Source organism: Grammomys surdaster, unplaced genomic scaffold, assembly GCF_004785775.1.
Source record: "Grammomys surdaster isolate TR1022 unplaced genomic scaffold, NIH_TR_1.0 576, whole genome shotgun sequence".
Taxonomy (NCBI): Eukaryota; Metazoa; Chordata; class Mammalia; order Rodentia; family Muridae; genus Grammomys; species Grammomys surdaster.
Window position 1 is genome coordinate 1 of NW_021604995.1, and position 13229 is coordinate 13229.

The 13229-nt window shown below is 40.1% G+C and overlaps 2 protein-coding genes across 2 annotated transcripts; one reads left to right on the forward strand and one right to left on the reverse strand.

Annotated features, from left to right (window-relative positions):
* Window positions 1-1885: 1885 nt before the first annotated feature.
* Window positions 1886-2848, reverse strand: LOC114633309 (vomeronasal type-1 receptor 3-like). Its single transcript, XM_028781892.1, has one exon. It carries the CDS (start codon window positions 2846-2848, stop codon window positions 1886-1888), a length of 963 nt encoding a protein of 320 aa, XP_028637725.1.
* Window positions 2849-9835: 6987 nt separating this feature from the next.
* LOC114633311 (putative 60S ribosomal protein L37a) lies at window positions 9836-10173 on the forward strand. Its single transcript, XM_028781893.1, has one exon. It carries the CDS (start codon window positions 9839-9841, stop codon window positions 10115-10117), a length of 279 nt encoding a protein of 92 aa, XP_028637726.1. The 5' UTR covers window positions 9836-9838; the 3' UTR covers window positions 10118-10173.
* The last annotated feature ends 3056 nt before the right edge of the window (window positions 10174-13229 follow it).

Below are 13229 nucleotides of genomic sequence, written 5' to 3' on the forward strand. Positions count from 1 at the left end.
GTCCAGCACTCTGATACCTGTGTTCTTCTAGCCGTTTTAATTGGTGTCTTGACAGTGGTGGTGTTGGTAACTGAAACAATTTATTTAATACACACCCTGTAGTACTCATATGCCCAAAGCCCACAGGGGACTCTGGGTGAGATTCTCCACATCGTTTCCTTGTTGACCGATGCCCACTCATGGATCTTGGTTTTCTTCTACTTGGAGACAATGAATTATCTTGTCTGGTAGCTTTCTGTGGTTATTTACCTGGGGGCCTGAACCCAACAAGCACAAGCCTAGAAATAGCAACCGGACAACTGAATTCTTGAGGCAAGGATAATCCCTCTTCCTTGGAGACCTGCCCCAGCTGGTTCAGGTCGGACTTGTTCCCCACAAGAACCACCAGTGTGTCATCAGCATCTCAGACTCAGTGAATCAGTTGTTTAAACTCCCAAATTTCATGGAAACTTTAATGATTAGTGATGGAGTAACAGATGATAAATCCTTCTCCTGCCCTCTTATATTGATCCCACATGGCTGTAAATTCTGCCCCACTGTGTCCAGGATGTCCAGATTGGCAGGCTTATCCATCATCAATGTAGATCTGAATCTTATAAGCAGTTTCAATTGTGGGGTCATGATATTCTGGGAATCATTGCCTGATAAATGGTATTGTCACGGCACTCTTCCCAACTCCGCCCAGCATCACTAGTTTGTATTCTTGTGATAGTGCTACAGGGATGCTATAGCGGCTACCAACTGTGATAGTGCTGCAGGGATGCTATAGTGGCTACCAACTGTGATAGTGCTGCAGGGATGCTATAGCAGCTACCAACTGAGTGAGCTCCAGATTCCACTGTCCTCTTGAGCAGTCTTCAACCCCTGGGAAATGCATCCTCTGAAATGAATCCCAAGTCCCGGGCTGTAGCCCTCTTTACTTTCCAGGGTCCTGCCCAGGTCCTGGAAAGTTATGCCAATGGGCAGGACTAAGAAACTTTTGAAACAGAAAGATATGTGTACTATAAGTTCTGTTTCTCTAGAGATCCCTGAAAAATACAGCAGATTAAGGTGCTTCTGGCCAAGCCTGATGACCTGAGTTTGATCTCTGGAATCCATATGGTAGGAGGAGAGACACAACTCCCGCAAATTGTAACTCAGCTCAACATGCATGCTATGGATGTTGCATGTATGTATGATGTATGTACTACATATATATTTATGCATCACACATACACATATATGCACAATAAATAGGAAGAAAGAAGACACGATAGATGATAGATAGATAGATAGATAGATAGATAGATAGATAGATAGATAATAGACAGATAAGAGACTGATAGACAGACAGACAGACAGACAGACAGACAGTGAAGAGCACATCTGGAGTTAACTTTGGCATCTGTATGTTTTGAATTAAGACATCTGCTAAATCCTGCCAAGTTCCTTCACTTACACATGCGTCCTTAAGAGACTGTCCAAGCCTGCAGGAATGGGCTTAGTCAAACATAGATACTGTATACCAAAAACTCACCACATAAGTATTTGTAGCCATTGTTTAACTTTCTAAAACTGGTTATACTTTCTATTGTTTGCCTTTAAAAGACACGGAGTAAATAAAGACATTCCTTGCTGGCATGGTATTGACCACAGCCCTCCCATCTCTGTCTCTTGCATCTTCTTTCTACCTTTCCTATAAGCATCCTCACTCCCCTAGTCATAGTTCCCTCATTGACTGACAGGCAGGCTCCTGTAATAGATAGATAAATAGACAGACAGACAGACAGACAGACAGACAGACAGACAGACAGACTGACTGACTGATGGACGGGGACACATACACATCGGAAACAGCTATATAGATGATACAAACACAAGATTAAGCAGTATGTGAACCATAGAGCTATCTGACCAGTCTAAAGAAGCATACATTCTTTCCAAAGCAGGCGGAGATGAACATGCAGAACCTGCGGTTGCCAGACATAAGAATGAAAGGACTGGCTGTAGGAAAAAAAGCAGCCATTAGAACAGAAATCTTCACCAGCCACAAACTGGAACCATTAAAAAGAGCCAAGATTAATGAAAAGACAGAGGAAAGGATATAAGATGGTACAAAGGTGCTCACTAAGGCAAGGATGCCTTGGGTGGCTCTGGACTCAGGGGAGAATCTGGATGAGTAGTTGTTTCTGTGGATGTGTTGAACACGATGCTTGTGCCTGTACAGGATAAAGATCATGGAGCCACTGGACCAGAGCATGAGCCCCAAACACAGCACATCATAGGATGACCACAATATGAGATGTAGTGGATATGTGACTCTGTTACCAACTACCTCACAGTATTCAAAATCCATTTTCTCCATGTGATTCTGCTTGCTGGTGACATGCATTGGAACACTGACATATTGCACGATGTTCACTACCCAACACAAAATCAAGATGTTGGAGGTCCCCAAGTGCTCTGAAACTTGCCATTTCACTTCCTTCCATCTGGAAGTCATGGGGCTTATGGTGATGGCCTGGAAGACACTCAAGAAGCAGGTGCTACCAATGCACATACCCCGGGCCACTCTGTGGACGTAAAAGACAAGTTTGCAGCCTGCATTATTGAAGAAATGTTTCATACCCAAAGCAGCCATGGTCTGTGGTACTCCTTTAGTGAGTATAACCAAAAAGTTGGCCACAGTCAGGTGATGGACAATCAGATCTGTAGGCCTGGCTTCACCTTTCATGAAACAATGGAAATTGTAATAGCAGAGAAGGAGGTTCCCCAGGAATCCAACTATAGTCTGATGTAAGAAGATCATACCTAGGGCCAAGTCTCTGGAGTAACTGACAGTCTCATTCAGAGTGACAATATCCTGCATGAAAACACTAAGTCTGTGTGAAATGTTAAACTACTACCTGCACACCATTGTGCCCCACCTAGACATATCCAGTTATATATTATTATTAATACCACTATTTCCACTCTTCCTGTCTTGTGGAAACATTCAGGCAGACAGGACCTACAGCACTGTGTAGAGACCAGAGGACAGCATTAAATAGTCAGATCTCTCCTTCCACCATGAATTCCACGGATGTAACTCAGGCTGCCAAATATGAATGGCAAGTGCTTTTATCTCCTCAGCCACCTTGATTTTTCTCAGACATTCCATACTAAATTCATGTTTTCATTCTCTAAGAGTTTAGTTATAAAAGGAAACTTGTGTGAGTAATGAGTATATCAAAATTTTATGAAATAATTTCATGTAAGATTCTATTGCTATTTTACATATAACTCCTACAACAGTTCTATCAAGTCAACATTTGGCTGTTCTCACTCTACATGAGAAGAGAACTAGGCACAGTAAAGAGGACCAGTATTTCTAAAGTCACCTTTACACAAGTGAGATGACTCAGTGGGTAAAGGGACTTGTTACCAAACCTGACAATCCAAGACAACTGAAATTCTATCCCATGGTCCCATATGGTGGAAGGAGAGGCCCAACTTCTGTACGTTGTCTTCTGACCTCCTTATCTGCACTACAGAAAACACACACAGAGAGACACACTGACTGACACACACACAATAAACAAATTGTGTTTTCTAGATGTAACAGGGCAGTTGCACATATGAACTCACAGAGATCGTGACAGCAAGCAGAAGCACTGTAGAAGCTCTTGCCAGACAAAATCTCAACATAGAGGAGGGAGATAGGCATGAAACATCATAACTAGCTGAGGAGATATTTGCAAACTAATAGTTACTGAGAGAGGAGCCAGTTTTCTCACAGGGTATGGTCCCTTCCAGGTAAACCATACACCAGTGGATGACCATACACCTAAAAGTATAAAGACAGCAGTAATCAGACTCAATGGATTAAGAAACATAAGGACAAAAAGTTGGGTGAGCAAGGTTGGAGAGATGACTTAGTGGTAAAGAGCACTTGAAGGTTCTTCCAGAGGTCCTGAGTTCAATTCCCAGCAACCACAAGGTGGCTTACAACCATCTGTTTTTAGGATCTGATTCAGTCTTCTGATGGGCATGAAGACAGAACATCACTCATACATAAAATACATGAATAAATAAATCTTTTTTTGAAAGTTGGATGAGTATAAAACCAGATGAGATGTGGGGATGAGTGATTACAATGAAAAGACATTATACTAAATTCTCAAAATTAATAAAAATACTCTCTCCAAAAGAGTAAAGTGCTTTCCATCTCCACCAAGATGGATCATATGGAGAAACGACCACATGCCAAGCAGCAGTGTGCAAATCATAGATAGGTTATTGCACAGGAAAAGCTGGTACAGAGCATTTGATCATATTGTGAACCCCAAGACTGAGAACTAAAAAAGCATTGTTGTGGAGTGGCTCAGCCCTAGCACACAGCTTTAACCCAAGAGTTTTCTGAAAACAAGAGGTAAATAAAGTCAATGATAGGTCAAGAGGCAGAGTAAGCAACAGGTTGACACAGAGCAACCATCTCTAATAGAAGCCCATGTTCTGAAGACAGCGACAGTATACTCATGTACATACAATAAATAAATAGGAAAACCCAGGAAATGGAAAGGAAGGTCTTTAAGTTAAAGGATATTTCAAACAGCATGAAGGAGCTTTTTCCTTCTGGGATATAGGTGAAGTAGGAGCGTCAGCTGGGTGTTTTCTCTGCCTCTCTGAGCTAGCAAGCTTTCACCACAGCCTCTGGCTCTGGAAGCTTCATTTGATAAATTGAATGTTTGGGATTTTCCTTTAAAACAAGAAACTTAACTAACCAGAACTATACAAAAAATAGTAGTTTTATGAATAAGAAAACAACAAATGAGAGTATTTTAGTGTCAGAGTTATTGGGTAGCCTGGGGTATGTAAGATCTTGTCTCAAAGGAAATACATGAAAAGGAAAATAAATATCATCAAGTAAGGGTCTGGAGGGATGGCTCAGTGGTTAAAGGCACTGACAGTTCTTCCAGAAGTCCTGAGTTCACTTGCCAGCAACCACATAGTGGCTAACAACCATCTCTAATGGGATCACAAGTTCTGAAGACAGCAACAGTATACTCATGTACATACAATAAATAAATAAATCTTTTTTTTAAATCATCCAGTAATACAACTCAGATAACAGTTGAATTCCAGTTTTTTTCACTATAAAGAAATCTGTAATCAGAGTCTACAATTCATTGGTAAAGCACTTAGTCAAACATCCATGACACTGTTCAATCCTGAGTACAAAAAGTACAACAACAATATTAGGATTTAGTTGAGGAGATGGCTCAGCAGTTAACAGCACATACTGCTTTGCAGAAGACCTGAATTTGGGTCCTATCACCTACATCAGGTAGTTCACCATGGCCTGTGGCTCCAGGGACATCTGATGCCTCTGAACTCTGTTGGCACTCACACATGTACACATAACTTTTAAAATGTGTTTTTAAATCTCTAAGACAATTAATCTACTTTTCCCTGAAAGATTCGTCTCTGAATTCATGAAGGAAAGCAGACCAAACATAATCCTAGTCACCAGGTGTGTCATGTCCTCACACAGTCACTCTGACTGTATTGATAGTATTGATAATGCCCAGAGCAGAAATGCCCTCAGTACAGGATTTTTAAAAGCACAACTTACCCATTAGCACTGCACAGAAGCCTGCAGGAGTATCATTACCAAACTTGAATATGGAGAGTAGAACTGCTGACAGACATATTCCAAAATTGTTTTAGAAGACAAAGAAATTAGCTGACAAACCTGCTTCCAGCAGCCAGGCATCCTGGTGCTGGGAACCAGAGACAGATGGGTCTCTGTGACTTTAAAGCCAGCCTGCTGGTCTACAGCTTTTGTTCTAAGACAACAAGAGCTACATTATAGAGACCTCCCTCCCTCTCTCTCTGTCTGTCTGTTTCTCTCTGTGTCTCTTTCACACACACACAAACAAACACACACATGCTCACTCATACACACAAAGTGCTTGCTATACAAACCTGACACCTGACAACCTAAATTTGGTCCTTGAAGACCACATGGAAAGCTGGATGCAGTGACTTATGTATCTGTAATCTCAGCACTCCTACAGAGAGATAAGAGCCAGAGACACAAGAATCAGTCTGAAGCTCAAAAGTCAGCTCGTCCACGGCACCAGAGAAAGCAAGAGACCCTTTCTAGAAAGGATGGAAGAAAAGAATCAACTCCTGAAATGTCAAGTGTATGCAAACATACACACAAACATTCACTGATACACACAGACACACACAAATGCTTTTTTAAAGTATATTAGAGAATCAAAACATACCCCACTCTATGACTTGACACAACTTCCCAAACTGAAGAATGAAAACTGGAGAGAAGTAATTTAAAGCACAGGGTGAGGAGGTAACTAGAGAAATGGCTCAGTGGTGAAGAGCATCAACTGCTCTTCCAGAGAACTCAGGTTTTATTCCCAGCACCCAAATGGCTCACAATCATCTATAACTCCAGTTCCTTCTTCTGGCCTCCATGGGTACCTGTGCTATCCACAGACATACACTCAGGGAAAACACCCTGTAATAGTAATACATAAATATAATATATAGTTAAGTAAATGATATTCAGTATATGTTATTGTATATGAAATATTATATCAATAAAATAAGAATATACAATAATAAATATTAATTTAAAGTAATTTTAAAAGTTTAAAGAGCACCCAGAAATTATTCTGTGATTTTGGCTCTCCACAAAGTCCTCAGAAGAAGTAATTATTTCCCTTTTCCTGTATGACTTCCTCCTCTCTCAGTTTCCAGTTCAGAAGAATCACTTTATTTTTATAAAACCACTTGTCCTGTCTCCTGACCCACTTCCTTACTTACAAACTGCCCCTCAAAGACCAAATTGTAAAATACTCACCTCAAATTTTCTTACTGTTAAGACAGTAGGCCAGGCAGACACTCTACTAACTGTTTGTGGAGGGAGGCAGCCAGGTCTGGGATGTAAGGCAGTGATCCTGTGACCTAACCTCCCAGGAGAATGTCAATTATTTCACCAGTAATAACAATGACAGGGCACTCTCAAGAAGTCAACATAATTCTTGAAAAACTTTGTCCCAGTTACTGATTTCCAGAACACTCACATGTCTCTAAACAGATGAAATCATTTGGGATGGGCGCTTCTCTAACAGCTTAAAAGGCTTTCTTAGTTACAGTTTCCAGAAACCCTGTAAAAGACAACATCTTTTATTAAGTTTTATCCATTAAGTGTAGGAGATTCTTTATGGCATGTATACCTACATGCAGAAGAGGGCATCAAATCCTATTATACATGGTTATGAGCCACCATATGGTAGCTGAGAATTGAACTCAGGGCATCTTGAAGAACAGCCATTGCTCTTAATCTCTTAGCCATCTCTTTAGCCCTCAAATGGTAATATTTAATTGGGGCTGGCTTATAGTTTCAGAGGTTCACTCCTTTCTCATCATGGCAGGAAGCATGGCAGCATCCAGGCAGACATGGTTCTGGAGAAGGAGCCCAGAGTTATCCATCTTGATATCAGCACAGCCAGGAATGACTGGTATCTGGAAGCAACCAGGAGGGAAGCACACCTCCACAGTGACACACTTCTTCCAACAAGGCTACACATAACTAATAGTGCAACTCACTGAATCACGCACACTCAAACCACCTCAGAGGCAGACAGGTGCACTCTCTGAAGTTGGATACATGGAGAAATGTGCATGAATCACTCCCTAGACTTTGGGCTTCCATGAGATATACTACTGTGAACTCTATGCTAATCTACAACATTTTGAGCCAGACCGTTTATTAATACTGAGCAGAGAAATGAGATCATGCAATTGACTTGTCAAGAGTATCTAAGGACCTTCTGGAAAGGTGGGGGGACTGAATAAATAAATAATGTGCCCTACAAGCTTGTGGGCAAGCATTTGGATCCCTAGAGACCACATAAAAGCTAGGCATGGTGGTTGCCTATGATCCTGGCATTCAAAAGGCAGAAACACGGAATCCTCGGAAAGAGATGGCTAGCTAGATTAACTGGAATTGGAAGGCTCCAGGTTCAATGAGAGACCCTCCCCCAGTAAATGAAGTGGAGAATACTCACACCCAACGTCAACCTTGGGCTTTCCTGAAGATGTAAACACACATGTTCCTGTGTGAACACACACATGCACCACATACAAAAAAAAATTTATGTCAAGAGAGAAAAAGGTTAAATATTAACATGTAACTAAGAAGAAAATTGTTTAGTACAGATAAGCATTCAGAAGTAGCTGGTATATATTGCAGCAATGCAGATTAAATCAACACTAACCACAGAATGATGGAGATAACATGTTGGTTACTTTTTTTTCACAGCTGTAACAAAATGCCTGACAAAAGTAATTTGCCTTCTGGTCTGCACCAGAACACTAAGCAGATCTTGGGTTTCAGCTCTGCACCCAATCCCACAAAACCCAGAGGAAGTGGGGCTCCCAGGAGCACTAACCCCAGCAGTATCTTAGGTAAGGAGACAGCAACACCCACACCAAATTCACTCCTGGCCAGGGGCACAGGTTCCTTCCAGTCTGTGCCTAAGCACTGAGCAGATCTTGGGCTTCAGCTCTGCACCCAATCCCACAAAATCCAGAGGAGGTGGGGCACCCAAGAGCTCTAACCCAAGAAGCAACACCCACCCGAAACAGTTCTGACACAACCAAGATAATAGGAAAGACAGGCTCCAGTCAGAGACAGGGCAGGTAGCACTAAAGATAACCAGATGGCAAAAGGCAAGCACAAGAACATAAGCATTAGCAACCCAGGGTACTTGGCATTATCAGAAAATTGTTATACTACAATAGAAAGTCCTGAATACCCCATCATACCAGGAAAGCAAGATTCAGATTTAAAATCACTCCTATTGATGATGATAGAGATCTTTAAGAAGGACATAAATAACACTCTCAAAGAAATTGAAGAGAACACAGGTAAACAGGTAGAAGCCCTTAAAGAGAAAACACAAAAGTCCCTTAAAGAATTACAAGAAAACACAACCAAACAGGTGAAAGAATTAAACAAAACCCTTCAGGACATAAAAATGGAAATAAAAACAATAAAGAAATCACAAAGGGAGACTACCCTGAAGATGGAAAACCTAGGAAAGAGATCAGGAGTCATAGATGCAAGCACAAAATAAAAGAGATAGAAGAGAGAACCTCAGGTGTAGAAAATACCATTTAAAATATTGACACAATGTAAGAGTGTTTCTATTTCTCTCTTTAAACATTTGGTTGGTTTCGTTTAAAAAGAAAAATAGTGTGACTTTGGTGTCATCTGTGTAGCAAGACTGATTTAAAGCCCACTGGAGTTACAAGGCATTTGTAAAATGTTTTCCATTGACTCAGATTTCTGTTTTATACTTTTCTGTGATATGTTTGTTCAGCCACATTCAAACATGAAGTTATTTCAAGCAGTTTAAATATACAGCCCATCTGTACTTCTTCCCTCATTTCCTGTGCAATAGAATTGGGCCGTTTCCCTTGGTTTTGATCTTTGTTGCTAGATGCTCAATAACATTTTATGCTTTTTCTTTTTGTGAGATAAAGTCTATGTAGCCTAGGCTGTCCTCAAGCTTGCTATATAGCTAAGGATTACCTTGAAAGCTCCTAATCTTCCTTCATCTGCCTCTCAAGTGATGGAATGTCCAATGTGCACCCCCCACACCCAACATATTAGCAGTGCCTTGAAACGACAAGCTTCAGCATGCTTCTCTGCACTCTTTCCCATTTTATTTATAACTCTTCCTTACAATTTCCATCCTCCTTCCCCTTTCATCTTGTACCAAAAAAAATAATATTTTAAGATATTTAAATGCGCTCTTCGGGCTTGGGCTTCGGTTCCTGCGATATGGCTAAACGCACCAAGAAGGTTGGGATCGTCGGGAAATACGGGACCCGCTATGGGGCCTCCCTCCGGAAAATGGTGAAGAAAATTGAAATTAGCCAGCACGCTAAGTATACTTGCTCCTTCTGCGGCAAGACGAAGATGAAGAGACGAGCTGTTGGTATCTGGCACTGTGGTTCCTGCATGAAAACGGTGGCTGGTGGGGCCTGGACCTACAACACCACCTCTGCAGTCACAGTGAAGTCTGCCATCAGAAGATTGAAGGAACTGAAAGACCAGTAGAAGCCCTACCGCCTGAGACTCGCCTGCCCTGCAATAAACGGGTTAATTTACAGAAATAAAAAAAAAAAAGATATTTAAATGCTAACTACAAATATAAAAATATACTATTTTTTGTATAAAAAAACCAACATTCTTATGTATAACTACACATACGTCTCTACAGTCTTTCCACTTCTACCATGAATATTTGTGGATATAACTTTGACTCAGAAGACGATATTAGCTGCTTTTCATAATCAATGATATCTTTTTGTTATAATTCAATTTGAAGAATGATACCATTTTGTTGTAGTTCAGTTCTAAGAATGTATAAACTACCACTACGATTTTAATGACTCCTTTGGTTATTTTAGAATTTTTCAAAGATTTAAAAATTGTCCTTATTGTCACTTAGCATAATTGTACAATGATTATTGAGTACTGCCTGAATGACACCAATTCCTTGAAAATTCTTGAAAGCCATTGCATGCTGCTATATGTGGTGAATGATGATAAAAATGTCCAGCTTGTGCTTCAAAATCATTCCTGAGGAACACCAGTCTTATAAAACCGCCCACTAGGTCAAGTTCATTATTTCACATTTCTATACTGTAACAGAGTCTATCCATGTAACCCATTTTAGAGAGCATCACAGCCAATTTTCTTATTTTTATGCCATGCTTGCTTTACATGTTTTATAGATGTATTAATATCATGAGAGATCAATATTTTAAATGTTAGTGCTTTTCATTGTGAATGGATTCTTCTGTTGATAAAAGTAAATATGATAATAGCAGGTCTTTTTCTTTCTTAAATCTTTTTCTTTCTTTCCCAGACACATTTCTCCTCTGGTCAATGTGGGTCTATAATGTTTTTCCTTTTGCTGTGAACAGCTGCAGAAAGACTGACTCAGTAGTCATCAGTTAAAAGACATTTGTGAAATACTTTTCTTTGACTTAGATGTGCATTTGGCCTTCATGCTCCCTTCACAACTCACCTCCTAGTTGTACTCTGGAGTCCGTCTTGTGGATCAGACTGAAGTGCTGAATGGATCATGATATATTCACAACATTCTCTTGAACCATGGGAGAAGACTCCACAGGAAACAGGCCTTTCATGTATTTACTCAAATGTGAATTCTGGGAGTAGATTGCATGATCTTTCCACTTCACTATGGGCTGAGGGAACCTTCCTGAAGCCTCTCAGAGTAGCAGGATGCCACCACCAACATTTCTCATAATGGAAGTCAGAGGAGCTGAGCCCAGCTTAAAGAAGATGCAATGAAAGAAATGACAGAGCCCTTTCTAATTGGAAGTCAACTGCGAAAGCATTCTGTTCTGGAGGGTGCACTAAGTTAGCACTAAGAATAACTGCTAAGTTAGCACTAAGGTAATGTGGTGGTTTGAATATGCTTGGCGCAAGGAGTGGTACTATTAGTAGGTGTGGCCTTGTTGGAGTGGGTGTGGTCTTGTTGGAGGAAGTGTTGGAGTGGGGATGGGCTTTAAGACCCTCGTTCTAGCTGCCTGGAAGCCAGTCTTCTAATGGCCTTCAGATGATGATGAAGAACTCTCAGTTCCTCCTACACCATGCCTGCCTGGACCCTGTCATGCTCCTGCCTTGAAGATAATGAACTGAACCAACCTTTGAACTTGTAAGCCAGCCCCAATTAAATGTTGTCCTTTTAAAAAAATAAAATAAAATAAAATATTGACACAAGTGTCAAAGAAAATGCAAAGTGCAAAAAGTTCCTAGCCCAAAACATCCAGGAAATCCAGGACACAATGAGAAGACCAAACCGAAGGATAATAGGTATAGAAGAGAGTGAAGATTCCCAACTTAAAGGGCAAATAAATATCTTCAACAAAATTATAGAAGAAAACATCCCTAACCTAAAGAATGAGATGCCTATAAACATACTAGAAGCCTACAGAATGCCAAGTAGACTAAACCAGAAAAGAAATAACTCCCATCACATAATAATCAAAATACCAAATGCACAAAACAAAGAAAGAATATTAAAAGCAGTAAGGAAAAAAGGCTAAGTAACATATAAAGGTAGACCTATCAGAATTACATCAGACTTCTCACCAGATACTATAAAACCCAGAATATCCTGGACAGATGTCATACAGACCCTAAGAGAACACAAATGCAGCCCAGGCTACTATACCCAGCAAAACTCTAAATTACCATAGATGGAGAAACCAAGATATTCCATGACAAAACCAAATTTACACAATATCTTTACACAACAAACCCAGCACTACAAAAGATAATAGCAGGAAAACTCCAATACAAGGAGGAAAATTATACCCTAGAAAGAGCAAGAAAGTAATCTTCTTCCAACAAATCCAAAAGAAGATAGACACACAAATATAATGTCACCGCTAATAACAAAAATAACAGGAAGCAACAATCTCCTCTCCTTAATATCTCTTAACATCAATGGACTCAATTCCCCCAATAAGAAGACATAGACTAACAGACTAGATATGTAAACAGGACCCAGCATTTTGCTGCATACAGGAAATCTACCTCAGTGACAAAGACATACACTACCTTAGAGTAAAAGGCTGGAACTCAATCATCAAGCAAATTGTCCTAAGAAACAAGCTGAAGTAGCTATTCTACTATCAAGTAAAATTGACGTTCAAGTTAAAGCTATCAAAAAGGACAAGGAATGACATTTCATACTCGTCAAAGGAAAAGTCAACCAAGATGAACTCTCAGTTCTGAACATCTATGTGCCAAATGCAAGAGCACCCACTTTCATAAAAGAAACCTTACTAAATCTCAAAGTACACACTGCACCTCACACAATAATATTGGGAGACTTCAACTCCCCACTCTCAGCAATAGACAGATCCTGGTAACAGAAACTAAAAAGAGATACAGTGAAACTAACAGGAGTTATGAACCAAATAGATTCAACAGATATCTATAGAACATTTCATCCTAAAGAAAAAGAATATACCTTTTTCTCAGAACCTCATGGTACCTTCTCCAAAATAGACCATATAATTGGTCACAAAACAAACCTCAAAAGATACAAGAAAATTGAAATAATCCGATGCATCCTTTCAGATCACCATGAATTAAGGCTGGTTTTCAATAACAACAAAAACAATGGAAA